This window comes from Ochlerotatus camptorhynchus, unplaced genomic scaffold (assembly GCF_037179485.1).
Source record: "Ochlerotatus camptorhynchus isolate MF236.1 unplaced genomic scaffold, CSIRO-AGI_Acam_v1.1 ptg000577l, whole genome shotgun sequence".
NCBI lineage: Eukaryota > Metazoa > Arthropoda > Insecta > Diptera > Culicidae > Ochlerotatus > Ochlerotatus camptorhynchus.
Genome location: NW_027041058.1, coordinates 5137853 through 5152651, shown reverse-complemented (window position 1 = coordinate 5152651; position 14799 = coordinate 5137853). Strand labels below are relative to the sequence as shown.

The following is a 14799-nucleotide window of genomic DNA, read 5'->3' as shown; positions in this document are numbered from 1 at the left end:
TACTTGTAAATAGTGCTTATTGTTTTGAAAGGAAAATTCTGGTAATTTTTCGACAGCTTTGCAGGGTCTTTAACCTTACTGGTCCAATAAAAGTTTGTTGAGATTGTTTTTTAGATCCTTACTTTGCCTTTTCGATAAATTTTTCCACATTTTTTGTCAAACAAGTTATTGGAGTTAATCTTTCTGTTGGGATTTGAGCAGAAATGGTCAATGGGCGCAGTTGAGAAACATAGCGAGGGTCAAAACGTTTGGTATAACAGGTATCGGTAGCTCTTATAAAAAAAAAACCATAAACGAACAATAATCGAAATGATAGAGCTATTTTATAAATAGTTTGGATGATACACCGAACGACGTGTTCGGCAAAATAACCAAACCCATTTTATTAGGGAAGCGCTCAATTTCATTTATGGTCCTACTTCCGCAATGAAACAAAAATGTACTGCTTATGTCTAGACTTCAAAATGTATGCAATGCACCCAGCTCTAATTTTTTTCTCGCTCGCCTCGTACTATAGTAACGACCAAATTTTGTCGGCTCTTTTTGTGAAAATCTGTTCTAATATTCTACGTAACCCTTGTGCTTTTTCAATGGTTTAATTGCACCAAAGTTTACCTTAAACATCCACCTTGAAGATGAATGATAAAAATTTGGAATAACGGTTATGGGAAATTCAGTGTCAACATTTCAAAGGGACGTAATTGCTTTTGTAAGCAATGGCTTTAGCCGTTGATTTCTCGCAAATTAAAGCTCACCCCTCCAAATTAACAATTCCAGCTGGTAGAGGAGGATACATTCATCTACCTGTTGAAGTCATTGATTTTCTTGTGTGAGCTTTTATTCGCGAGAAATCGACGGTTAAAGCCACCATGTTGACACTGAATTATTGAAAAATAGAAGTCTGATGCGTGGAGGGGCTGACAAAATCGGCTGCATTCCTTTTGATATTTTACAAATGAAGCGAGTTTTCTGCAATCAGCTTTTGATTTTTTGTGAAAATGCATCAATGTAAATTTGAACCTCAAAACCATTGTCGCTCAACATTATTGCTTTGCGAAAGTCGATAGCAGCCACCAAGCAACCACCCTCTTGCACAGTAGCATAAAAAGCTCAAAAGCTTACTTGACGCTCTTCTTTACCCACACTCTCGAATATTTGACAGCTGATGTGCGGTTTTACAAGTGTGTGTGTGAGCTGTCTGATTGGTCCGATTTGCTTTCTCTCATTGATGCTCTCTCGCGTATTCTAAACCAAAACATTACAGCCAAGCCAGCAGCATAATATTGCATGCAGTCGTTCTGTTCATATCAGCAGATTTGGTTGATTCGCAAAAAATGCATCTTTGAGTTCTAGCACCAGAATAGTATCACATTGTGGCCGTACATTATGTTACTCAACGTATTACGAAGCGGTTGTAGCCGATCTAAACTTTTTCCGGGATTGCCGTCGATCGCTCGAGCCGTAGGACCATCGTTACGTCACAGTAGCTGGACAGTTTGTTCGCGAAGAACATACTCACGGACCGAAATTAACACTAGAATCACGAGATATTTCAGCATATTTCGTAACAGTGCGAAAGGATGGATGCGGCTGGACTCTCCACCTGTTCGTAATGTAAGTAATAGCAGCAACAATTCATATACCGCAGCTACGAGCAGTGAATCAAACTTGACACCTGTTGAGAAATCGCAAAAATCACCAAAGGTCAAGCTAAAACCAACCGACGTGCAAAGATTGCTGGAATTTGCAAAACCGGAAAGATGGAACATTGCTGGTATGATGGCAGATTATACTAACTTCTGGCAGTAAGACGGATCACTTATAATCAGCTGTTTTATTGCAGGCGGTGTCAGTTGTTTGTTGCTTTCGTCGGCAATCACCATGTCTGTACCTTTCGGATTAGGCAAAATCTTAGATGCAATCTACGCTACTTCAAGTGAAACGGGAATAGCCAAGGAACAGTTGGACCAATTTTGCATGCTGTTGGCGGGTGTTTTCCTTCTGGGAGGCATAGCCAATTTCGGACGTGTGTACCTTTTCAGTAATGCCTGTAAGTATGAAATATTTACAATACTCAAAATTAGCAGTTTCACCAAAACTTGCTCCTATGCTGGATGTTGGGCAGTTATGGATATCTAGAACATACCGAGCAGTATTGAAGTGTAAATAGTATGATAATTCAAATCATTGTTGGTTATAGCTCTTACTGGATATTTTTGACAATTTTTGCCCAATGTTTAATGTTAGCTTGAAATTGTGTGTGTGTTTTTGTTAGCTGAAATTGTACAATGAAACAATTGAATGGGTTAAATTTTGACCATTTAATTGAACAATTGTGAAGCGCTATTCAAGTTGTGAAGAGCTATTGAAGTGTTCTTGGTAACCAAATTTAAGCTAATGTGGCCGCGAGACCCTGTAAACTTACACATCTCTTTCTCAGATGTGTAGCAAGCAGGGTTGCTTCGACTCACTTTGCTATAAAATACATTTTTCGTAATTATAAAGTCATTAGATGTTGTAAAAACATTTTGTACTTGTAACTTACAAGAAGAGATTTGAAGAATCTTATTTATTTATTTATTTGTCGTCAATCATATTTGTAGACCGTTTTTGTTACAATGATTATCTTAAACGCTAAATCACTTGAACTCTCTTAGTTTTGTCTTGCTACAATACTGCGCTTAAAAGCATAACAGTCTCATATGGATTTTTGTTAGAAATAGGATATCCAAGATGCATAGAGGAAAATAGAGTATTTTACGATTAAATTTAGGTAATACATCTTTCACGGACTATATGGAACCCCATATAGCCGTATTCATTCCATTTTTGAACTAGGTAAATATTTTTTCATTAAAAATCGCCTTAAAAAACTTTGGGATGGAAGATATAATGGTTATGCCATGATAATTGCGTATGTCAGATTTTTTACCAGACATAAAAATAGACATGAGAAATGAGCTTTTCATATTCTCCGGATTTTAGTGACATATTAAAATATTAAAGCAGTAAGCTCAGTTGCTAAAGTTGTCACAGTTGTGCAAGTACGCAGCGATGAGGTAATTTGCCTCATGTTTTCCCAGGTTTGTCCAGGAAAAACTTACCAAATATGAGAAAAGTAAATATTGAATTCACTCAGTCTATTGGTACTACTCATAGAATGAGTAAAGTTTTCATCAATTTTCCTCATTTTCCAGTAAATTTTTGAGGTTTTCCACAGGAAACTAAACTCAAATTTCGTCGTCCTCATTCGCCGTGTAGAGATATTTGAAAATTTTCCATCCCTGTTAAATTTAAGTGAAAATTCATCAGATGGAAAACAGCCTCAGAGATTGAACAACTTCCATTTCTTGTAAGAGAATTTGTTGTGATATTTTTTCTCTGTTTTACGCTACCCTTATGTGGACCCCACACGCAGTCTTGTAAGCGGTCACCGTAGTCGACTGCCTTTGCTTCCGACACTTGCAAACAAGCTATCAAATTACAGTACCAAACTAAAATGTCATATGAAAGGCTCTGTCATACGACATTGTCGCCGAAGACCGTCACGAATATATGTATTTTAGTTTTTTTTCCATAATAAGAGCTGCTGCTGCTGTGCTTGTGTGAATTCTGAAAAAAGCAAGCAACGATGTTCTAGTAATAGCATTTCTGATCAGGAAAGGGTTTATTTACACCAAATTGAGGAATTAGAACGGAATCACACATGTCATATGATAGTTATTTGATAATTTTCTTTTTGCTCGAATGTTGTTCTACCGTTTGCGTTGTGTAAGAGATACGACGGTAGAGCATGAGAGTACGAAAACAAACAGACTGTCGCACAGGACAACGAAGCGAGTGTAATAAAAAACGTCAACAGTTTCAACCCCTGCCACACGTATTAATACCGTGGACCCCCGCTAGTCTGAACGACACTTCATGCATATTAACCGGGTTCAGTTTTAATTTGATTTTAATTTGAATTCTACGTTACGTTTCACGCTTTACTCCATTCCTTGTGCTAAATTACGGTTTACGCATTTTTAGTTTGCACGGCGTGCAAATTAGCGTTCAAATTAAAAAGTGTTCAGATTAAAACTGACAGATTACCGGGGGTCTACGGTATATTGATAACAAGGGGATTTATTGACAACAATATAGATGGTGTAAGGTAAAGCATTATCACCAATATTGTCAATACCAATAACGTATTGATCAGCGGCGCCGGTGGTGTAGTGGTAAGCGTGATTACCTTTTAGCCCAGCAGGCCTGGGTTCAATCCCAGTCGGTGCCGCTGGGTTGTTCTGAGGAATAACATCTCTGATCACGCCTTTACGGGGAAGTAAAGCCGTTGGTCCCCGGTGCATGAGTTGATGGGGCGCTAGGTAGGGTCGGGTGTGGGAGCTTCCTCCCTGGCGTCGATAGCATTGTTGCTCAGCACGGAAAACAAGATCAACGGAAAACAAATTAAGGGAAAAAAATGTATTGATGTGATTGAAGGAAGTATTCGCATTAATACGATTATTGTCAATAATATTGATACGTGTGCTTATAGAGTGACGTTTAACACACGAACACTAGCGGGTGCATCGCCGTGTAAAGTTGTTTATTATTTTCATCTGACTAACCTAAAACATGTATGAAATTAGATCTGTCAAAACTGGCCGGCGCCGGTGGTGTAGTGGTAAGCGTGACTGCTTTCTCACCCCAATGAGTCTGGGTTCAATCCCAGCCGAGGTCAGTGGGATTTTTCTGAGGCATAAAAATCTCTGGTCACGTCTTCCTTCGGAAGGGAAGTTGGAAAAGAAAAAAAAAGAAGATCTGTCAAAACTAGTTTGGCAATGATTTGTTATGTATTTCCTCGCATTTTCACTAACACGCTCTCACATATTGCACCAATACAACCGGACGTGAAAATCTCTATAAAATGTGATGAGGGCATAATAAAATGAAAGAGAGGGGCGCAAAAATGAGAGTTCGCACCTTAATAAAAAAAATCCTGAGTACTCTTCCGACCAATGTGTCCTTTCCTTATTTCCTTCTAAAAAAAACCTTACGATAAATCAACAAACAACTTGTTAGAATTTTAGTAACTTGAAATTTGATTTCCAATGTTTTGCAGCTCTTCGAATAACGCGAGACATCCGGGCGAAAGTGTACAGTTCGATGTTGAACCAAGAAGTTGGGTGGTTCGATCAGAAGGGCACTGGTGAGCTGGTAAACCGGTTATCAAACGACACGTATCAGGTGGGAAACTCGCTCAGTATGAATCTCTCCGACGGGCTTCGATCGACAGCAATGATTATAGCTGGCACGGGAATGATGGTCTACACATCGCCGCACTTGGCATTGGTGGGCATGTGCATCGTACCATGTGTGGCTGGGATGGCCGTGTTCTACGGACGGTTTGTGCGCAACATTACGAAAGAAGTGATGGACAAATATGCCGACATAATGAAGATCGGCGAGGAACGCTTGGGGAACATCAAAACTGTGAAAATGTTTTGCAAGGAGAAGTTTGAGAATCAACTCTTCTCCGAACAGCTGATGGATGCATTGAATATAGGATATCGAGAAACTAAGGCGAGAGCAACTTTTTATGGTATGGTAAGTGTAGGCAGTATGCAATCTACTCAATCCATAATTGATAATGTTAATGTATCATCCTAGACCGGTCTTTCGGGAAACATCATAATTCTATCGGTGTTATACTACGGTGGAACGATGGTTAGCAATAGCGAGATGACGGTGGGAGCACTAACGTCTTTCATTTTGTACGCTGGATATACTGCCATATCTATAGGAGGTATAAGTAATTTCTATACTGAATTGAACAAGGGTGTAGGCTCTGCGACGAGGCTATGGGAAATTGTGGACCGGAAGCATACCATTCCGGTAGATGGTGGCCTAGTATTGAAAGAGACTCCAAGAGGAGAGATTGTGTTCGATAAAGTTAGCTTCAATTATCCATCCCGACCGCATGCTGCTGTACTGAGGGATTTGAGTTTGAAAATTGAACCAGGAACATCTACTGCCGTTGTTGGACGAAGTGGCTCGGGAAAATCGACGTTGGCATTGTTATTGTTAAGGTAAATACCGCTCTTGATTTCGAATGTATCCAAAAAGTTATTTATTTTTGTTTAGATTGTACGATCCTCAAGTTGGTACTATTTCACTCGATGGGCGTGACCTGAGAGATCTAAATCCAATGTCGCTTCGTCAACATATTGGAGCTGTTAATCAGGTTTGAAAATAAGCTCATCTCCCTCAATACTGATTCCTAGTAGCTATTGATAATTTCTCTAGGAACCAGTCTTGTTCAGCGGCTCCATTCGAGAGAACATACTTTACGGACTGAATCTGGGTGACAAAATATCGGAAAGAGAGTTCGAACGAGTGATTCGCGAGGCCCACGTGTATGAGTTTGCAAAGGACTTTCCTGATGGAATGAATACTCGCGTTGGCCAACGAGGAATCATGCTCAGCGGAGGGCAAAAGCAACGAGTCGCAATTGCGAGGGCGATCATTCGGGTAACAAAAAACCCATATATATATATATAGTATTGTTGGAATTTTTTCACCAACTTCATTTTCCCACAGAACCCCAAAATTCTAATCTTGGACGAGGCAACCAGTGCACTGGATGCTGTTTCGGAAGAACTTATCCAGAATGCTTTGGAAAATCTAACGAAAAACCGTACCGTCCTAACGATAGCTCACCGGTTGAGCACGATACGCAATGCCACCAATATTGCCGTATTGCACGACAGAAAAGTTGTCGAACATGGAAACTACGAGCAATTGATAGCGAAAGAAAACGGTATGTTTAAGGAATTGGTTCAGCGTCAAACGTTCGCATCATCGGTGTAAGCGAGGAAGCAATTCGTAATAGAGTTCATTTATTTATGTTCGCCAAACAAATTGTTTGAAAATATGGAAGATGGTTGTATTTTTTTGTATTAGAATTGACGGCAATAAGCGATGAGCTTCGTGCCGAAAATCATGTTGTGTTTTCTTATTCCTTTCGATAGTCACCCCTATTATCTATTCCGTTGGCGTTGGCGTTTCCGTTTTTTTTTTGTTGTATGAGAAATCCGTTTTTAGCAGAATACAGAATTGTGATGAAGCTTCACACATTACGTAACGCATGGAGGAGAGAGGGTCGGGTTTACTTTACTTATTGCTACGTAGGAAGGAGGGGGTAGTGGGAAATGTTACGCAACAGATTGACCCAAGTAAAAAATAATAATTCTAAAGCGAAGCTGTAGAGGAAAACGCTGTTGAAAATTTATGTCTTCGTTGGCTCTTAGTGGGCCAACCTAGTTTTTCGCGAAATTTTCTGAACAAAACATGTAACTTTTAGAGCACAGCGTAAAATACAGGTAGTGTTTGTGCAACGTCATCTATATGTACAACTACCCTACCCACTGTAGCTACTATACAAAGAAATATAGAAAACAATATAGTATCTCGAATACCTCCGCCATGGCAGGACGGTCAAGCAAACAGTGTGTTATATTTATTTTCATCTCCGTTATTATCCATAACATAGCAAAAACAGTTTAAACTGTTGAGTTTTTGTAATCAATTTAAAAAGGGGGGGGGGGCGAGTTTGAGTAACTTATTGTTACATAGGCGGGGAGTATGTAAAAATCTAGATTTTATGCGTTGCCTAATTTGTGTACCATGCCTGACTTTATTGTCAAACTTACCTCTTGCGAATTGATTTACCTAGGTCTGGCAAAGACGTAATGCATTTCGATCCAATTTAAACTGTCGAATCAGTTTTAACTGTTATTTTAAGAAGGAACCATATAGGTATTGAAATCTGAGTGAACCCAAACTTTTTGTCAGTGCTAACCTCGAACTGAGAAAGGTTTGTTTACAACTGACGTTTGTCAGCAAACAAGCAGACCCACTCCTGATACCCGATCCAGGTTGCAACTGAAAAATAATAATAAACAAATTAGCTATAAGATGTAAGCCCACATTCTTGAAACCTTTTACTTATAGACTCCTGAGAAGATGGTCTGCAACTGAAGACCACATCAGTGGCAAGTGGCGAGAGTACACCTCTTATTAACGCATTTATCAAAAAAATGCATACAATTTATTGACAATGTAATATTTTTCCAGCTAAATAGATGTGTAAAGTTAAAGATTGACGTATTCAAGTTGTATGAAACATGTTTATTAATTTTTACCTTTCTTACAAAGAGGGGTATACGCATCGCTTGGAAAACCGAAGGGATACCAATCGACTCAGCTCGACGAAATCGGAACATGTCTGTGTGTCTCGGCAACGACTGAACCTAATTGGACGCAACAACCACCAAATGAAAGATTTTATGGACTCATAGATTGCCTTAGAATGTTTTTGGAATTGGTCAACTGGCTCTGGAGATATGCATGGAACAAGATCCAAAATAAATGAATTTAGGGAACTAAGCCGCATCTCTCGGCAACCATTGAACCGAATTGGACGCAACAATCGTCGAATGGAAGATATTGTGGTTCCATAGAACGGATATATGGCTGAAACATGTTCCGGTGAATATGGTTCGTGAGTCTATAATCAGCCTTTATCGTTTTAAACCCATCATGTGACACTTTAAATCACATAAGAATTCAAAACGAATATCAATAGTTGTCACATTGAACGTCCAGGACCTAATTGTGCACATCCGGACTTGTTTCGTGTACCCCAGGAGGAGTGGCTAGTTTCTGACTTATGTATGGATACCACTCATTGTTACAGGGTACAGCCATAAGACAGTGGACTCTCCACCTCGTATGACTTGATCAAGTACGATACCTGGTTTTATTCAATTAAACATTAAATGAAGGGCCAAAAACGCAGGGTGGACCCGTAAGCAGAGACAATTACGCTTGATCCACGGGAGCAAGAAGAATCTCCTTCCAACGATAAAAATGTTCCAGCGCTATACAGAACAAGCTATCATACGAGGGGATGTCCCAATGGGCCGTATGAATAAAAAGAGTTTACTTTACTTTCCCGTGATTTTCTTACGGGAAAAGTAAAGTAAATGCTTTTATTCATACGACCTAATGAGTGGGGAGAAGAACTCACCTACAATTCACGAAATGTTAAAAACAGGGAGTTGACAATTCCACTCTCCCCATCCAAATCGCTTCAATCAAGCGCCCTTTTATATGTTTATATGAAAATATGTAGAATATAAGAATATAATATAATTGATGCTAACGGCGACTACCATGACGAAACTTGAAACATCATTTCATGCATAACATTTGATAACGGCACAAAAGCATTTGTAAACAAACATTCTAAGGCTCTTTACACGCGAACCAAAGTACGCTCACGCAAACCAAAACCACTTTTGGAAAGGTGATAGTTGCCCCTATCCGATGATGTTGTTGGTTTGCGTGGGTGTACTTTGGTTCGCGTGTAAAGAGCCTTAGAAAGTTTGTTTACAAATGCTTTTGTGCCGTTATCAAATGTTATGCTTGATTTGTCTAGGAAATAACACCTTTGCTTGGCACTTCCACTGGATCTTCATGTCCATCTGTAAAAATATCAAATAGACATAACCTGTGATGTGATACTACCTTCAACGAAAACTAATTTTCTTGCATTGTCATGGTCATCTGGTCTGAAGTAGCTGGTCCACCGAGCACTCGCAAGCGGTCCATACAGATTAGAAGGAGATGGTGTTATATGCAAAGTGCAAAAGACAATGAAAGAAAGTTGCAAGAAGTGACAGTTTAATCGGATTCCCCAACTAACCATACTCATTGCTATAGCTATATTGCGAGTATATGGTTGCTTGGGTACTCATATGGCCGTCAGAATGGTTCATCGGTTGCGAAGTGAAGTATTTCGGAAAGTGATGCGTTATATTTATCAATGTTTTGATTTTATCCTATCGTTACCTCAATATTATAACACAGAAAAACAGACACAACATATTGAACATTTCTCATTGTAAAGCCTACCGCCATCTGTCGTATACATTCAACAGATGACTGTAGTATGTAAAAGTCAAACGCAAGGGAATTGATAATGCGCGCCACAAGTGACGATACTACCTATTAAGAAACATATAAATTTACCGTTAAAAGCTATTTTGATGAAGATTTTGAGAGTGTTATTTCTGCTTGTCTGTTATCATATCTTCATCTAGGAAAAGCTGATGGAATGTATTGCCGTTTTGGATTATTCGATGAGTTTGTCCGCGATAACGGCACGCAATTTGTAGCAGGATCTGTTAAAAGTGTTCTTGTGGCAAATGGTATCAAACAGATTCTAGAGCGCCCAGAACATCCGGCTACAAATGGAGCAACAAAAAATATTTTGCATTTTTTTCAATTGTTGGTCTTGATTTGTAATGGTGCATCAAGGCGTCGTCACATTCCTGATCAAGGCGTCGTCAAACAGAAAGGAAGCGCATCTGCGTGCTCGAAACAAGCATTACCGATCATACGGGAAGCTGATTGCCATAACGAAGTCAAGCATGGGTGATCTGGACATTGCTGACCTTTCAGATAGCCTAGATAGCTTACACCTTCAGTCAGGTAATTGAGATAATCTTGGAGTTAACTTATCAAAAATAGTGATGATGATTTGGTTGTGAGCGACTTGATAGGGGATTATGGAAGCTTAGAAATTTGTAAGGTACATTTGTTTAAAAGATAGTTAATTAATATATAGTAATAGCTAAGAGCATAACCTTTGACTTACCCTTCAGCTGAGAAAATTGTGGATCCTAATAGAAGACACGTTTTGTTGTAGGAGAAGATAAATATGGATTAATGAAGTAAAAGCGCTCAATCTACATTTCCAGGGACATAACAAAAAATATGTGCAATGGTCCCAACAGTTATATTAGACACATCCGAACATGTTCCGGATACACTTTGGGTACACGCAAACCATAAATGCATGACATTGAATGTTAGTTGCATTTCCGATCATTTTTTTTTTTTTTTTTTTGGTTTCCGTCGATCTTGTTTTCCGTGCTGAGCACCAATGCTACCGACGCCAGGAAGGCAGCTCCCACACCTGGACCCTACCTATCGACCCATCAACTCATGAACCGGGGACCAACGGCTTTACTTCCCTGATCAGAGATGTTATATGCCTCAGAACATCCCGGCGGTGCCGACTGGGATTGAACCCAGGCCTGCTGGGATGAGAGGTAATCACGCTTACCACTACACCACCGGCACCGCTAATTTCCGATCATTCTTCGCAATGATATAAGTTGACCAAGCAGACGATGTTATAATTTTTTATCTTTTTTATTTCGTATTCTGTCTACGCGTTCGACTTCAGCTTTCCCCCGTAGAACGCGTTACCCACTGAGTTGCACCCACCGCTTTTTCTCGGTGTGTTTTCAACCAAGCGCTCTGATTTTCTGCGCGTGACTAGTTCTTGATTGGCACTACTCACATGCAAAAAATCAGACCAATTGGTTGAAACCCCGCCGAGAAAAAGCGGTGGGTGCAACTCAGTGGGTAACGCGTTCTTCGGGGGATAGCTGTATACCAGCAAGCTTTTTATTTATAACATTATAACGATTATAACCAATTCCCTTTAAGCAGAAAAAGCATACCAAATCGAGTATGAGAGGAAATGAGCGCCTTTGCTTTTAGCCAATCTATATTCCAAAGCATGGAAAGAGCAGTGGAGAAAGTATAGGTTCATGGTTCGAGGCCAGTCGGAAACTTTTTTTTTTCAATTTATTTCGACATGATGCATTTCACTCACTAATACACTCCACCTTTTTCTTTCTCCATTTTCATGCTGGACCACAGCTCGGTATTTCACATCCTCCGTTCATGCGGTCTCCACTAACACCCTGCGATGATGAATCCCTCATTATGCCTTCTTCAATTGGGTGTAGTTTCCAGTTCTTTTCAAGGGCCAACACCCCCTAATAAACGGATACCATATACTAACGATATCATAGATGGTACGACCCTACCACATAAAGTTGGGATGATATCCCGAATTGGTAGTTATAGGCACTTCTTATGGTTATTGTTTTATGCGGGGACGCATGGAATCAATTCGTAAGAAGGGTCAGTTCTCACCATAGGCGGATAAGTTCATTTCTTAATAAAGACAATGTTTTAGTTCCTCTGTTACTGGCCGTTCTGAAAAGGCATATCCAACTCTTTTTTTTCAGACGTCGTTTCGAGGGAAGTGTCGTTTTTTACTATGATTTATTGGAAAATATTGAAAGTTTAAAAGATTCAAAATGACTTCAGATGAAAAAAAACTGGACATTTTCATGTGCATAGTAATTAACTGTTTATTGATTCCATGCTTTCTTTCAGTTTCTGCAACATTTTAACTCTAAACCAACTGCCAAACAGTGTTGTTAGATCTTTGGTTTGGTGTCTTCCAAAAGGTAGGGTAAGCAGGTAATCTGCAATCCCCCCCCCCCCCCCTTCAGAAAAATGACAATATCTTTACCGTTTTTTTCTCAAATTAACGGAATAATCACGTAGAAGTTAAAAAAAAAGTTCTGACCATGAATGAATTTAAATATAGAGACCACTTTTCAACAACGCCTCAATTGTAGGTTTTTCAACTGTGAGCTTTAATATGTCCGCCATACACAACGGATAGTATAACCCACAACAAAGGGGTGGAATGCTCCGATTTTCTCATACTGCACAAAACCCAACTATTTTGATAATATCTTTTGAAATAGTTACTATTTTAAATTGCTAAATTTTTGTTTTCAATACTTATTTCAGCTTATACAGTCGCATGAAAAATTGGGCATATCGCTCCGTTTGAAGTGACGCATATTGCCTGCGGGTGAACCGAAGTGAGATATCATTACATATAACAGCAAATATCGCAATTCATGCCGTTTTCCAACTAGGACATCAGATTAGATCTACCGAGTCTGAATGGTTTTTTTCGCCGCTAAAATGCTTCCCGTAATGAGTCAAAAACGTACTCGGAAGGAACCTTTTTAGATTTTTAAATTTATTATTGATTCTAGACATATGACAGCTGTCGAACTTGCATAGTAGAGTACTCTCACTAATTACTAGGAATGTCCATCATTATTGAATTTAGATTAACGCTAAATTCATAGAAATGCAAAGAGGGTGTTTTGCCACAGTGGGGCATTGTATACACTCTTACCCTACATGCTCTACCTAATGTGTCGTTTTAAAGATCAAAAATGCATTTGTCTTATTATGCCAGTCGTTATGCCAAAAGCGATTGCCCTCCCTCCAACCTCTTCCAGCGCTGACGTTTAAAATAAATGTTATCAATTATATGTCACTTGTCGAGCCTCCTCTTCACCTATCTACATCGTTTGTGGATAGTAATTCAAGACCAACAATTGAAATGGCCTTAACTTCATTTTGTAAACAAACCTGGTAAGGCCATTTTCTCGCGAACCGAAGTCCGCAAAGGCAAACCATGTTGGTAGGGAAAATTCTCCTCTACCCGATTGTGGTTTAGGTTTGCGAATGAAGGTTTCGATTCGCGAGAAAATGGCCTTACAAGGTTTGTTTACAAAATGGAGTTAAGGCCATTTCAATTGTTGGTCTTGAATTAAGGGGTTTATGTATTGAGTTGGGATTGCCTTTTATAGTAATAGTAGAAAAACAACAGTTTCTAAAAGATTGGTTTACTGTAAAATGTATGCAGTTACATAACCATGAAAATGCTTCACAAACCGGTATTCGCACTGCTACATACTCAATATCAAAATTCTGCTGGCTGAGTTGTTCCCACTGGAGACAGCCTCAGAAAATAATTAACTTAAAAATTAGCACAACAATCACATCTAAAACACTGCTTTGATTCTACGTACCTTAGGTTACCGAGTATAAGTTAATCAGATAGACTGTCTAGCGGCTTATGGAATTTATGAGATATAGATACATGTGTGATAGTATTTTATCTGCAGCGCAAGGAATGACAGTTATGTATGAAGTACTAAAATCATTGCCAAATCTTAAGTATAACACTTAAATCTAATCATGACCTATTCAAGAACAATACTCTTCTTTGAGTTGACGCCGCAGAATTTTTCCGGAGGCATTCTTGGGAATAGTATCCAAAAAGGTTATACCTCCATCGAGTTTTTTGTAAACCGCTACTTTTTCAGCGACGAAATTTTTCAGATCATCTTCAGTCACATTGGAGTTCTTTTTCGTTACGATGAATGCCCGGGGAACTTCACCGGAGATGGGATGAGGCTGTCCGACGACTGCAGCATCTTCAACAGCAGGGTGGTTTCGAAGCAGTTCCTCCAGCTCAGCTGGGGCGACTTGGAATCCCTTGACTTTGATCAGTTCCTTCAATCGGTCGGTAATGTAAAATTGTAGATCGTCGTCATAGTGAGCGATATCGCCGGTGCGAAGCCATCCACCTTCCGTGAAAATATCATCCGTGGCTTGCTTATTGTTGTGGTATCCTTTCATAACTTGTGGTCCTCTCACTAGCAGTTCACCATTCTGGTTTGGTCCAAGTGCCGTGTTGGTTGGATCGTTCAAAGCCACGATTTTTGCCTGAGTTCTTGGTGGAGGTGATCCAACGGAGGAATAGTTTTTGGATCCCATAGCACCAAACAGTACAACTGGAGACGTTTCAGTGAGACCGTAGCCTTGAGCAAACATAATTTGAGGTGCTTTCGAAAGCATTCGTTCAGCGTCAGAGGCGCCCATGGGCGCGGCACCAGAGAATATATTTCGAACTGACTTCAGATGTTCCGGTTTAACCATATCGTGATGACTCAAGAAAAGGACTGTAAAAAAATGAACATGAGTTAACATTGTGTGACGGTTTGTGTTAAT

The 14799-nt window shown here is 39.5% G+C and overlaps 2 protein-coding genes across 2 annotated transcripts in view; one reads left to right on the top strand and one right to left on the bottom strand.

Moving 5' to 3' along the window:
* Positions 1-1273: 1273 nt before the first annotated feature.
* On the top strand, positions 1274-6913 carry LOC135713666 (ATP-binding cassette sub-family B member 10, mitochondrial). Its single transcript, XM_065236829.1, has 7 exons — positions 1274-1774; positions 1844-2050; positions 5105-5589; positions 5653-6071; positions 6127-6226; positions 6289-6513; positions 6583-6913. The coding sequence occupies exons 1-7, from the start codon at positions 1387-1389 to the stop codon at positions 6850-6852; spliced, it is 2094 nt and encodes a 697-aa protein (XP_065092901.1). The 5' UTR covers positions 1274-1386; the 3' UTR covers positions 6853-6913.
* A 6696-nt stretch (positions 6914-13609) lies between these two features.
* The window catches only part of pdgy (pudgy), a 28893-nt gene continuing 27703 nt past the window's right edge, over positions 13610-14799 (bottom strand). Inside the window, exon 6 of the mRNA XM_065236913.1 lies at positions 13610-14750. Within this exon, the coding sequence (XP_065092985.1) occupies positions 13993-14750 (758 nt within the window). The 3' untranslated portion in view covers positions 13610-13992. The remainder of the gene's footprint in view (positions 14751-14799) is intronic.

Bases quoted from the DNA above. Each gene is read 5' to 3' on its own strand.
- LOC135713666 (XM_065236829.1), top strand. From the start codon at position 1,387: ATGTTACTCAACGTATTACGAAGCGGTTGTAGCCGATCTAAACTTTTT. The intron at 6,072-6,126 runs GTAAATACCGCT...ATTTTTGTTTAG, and splicing joins TTGGCATTGTTATTGTTAAG to ATTGTACGATCCTCAAGTTG. The intron at 6,227-6,288 runs GTTTGAAAATAA...TAATTTCTCTAG, and splicing joins ATATTGGAGCTGTTAATCAG to GAACCAGTCTTGTTCAGCGG.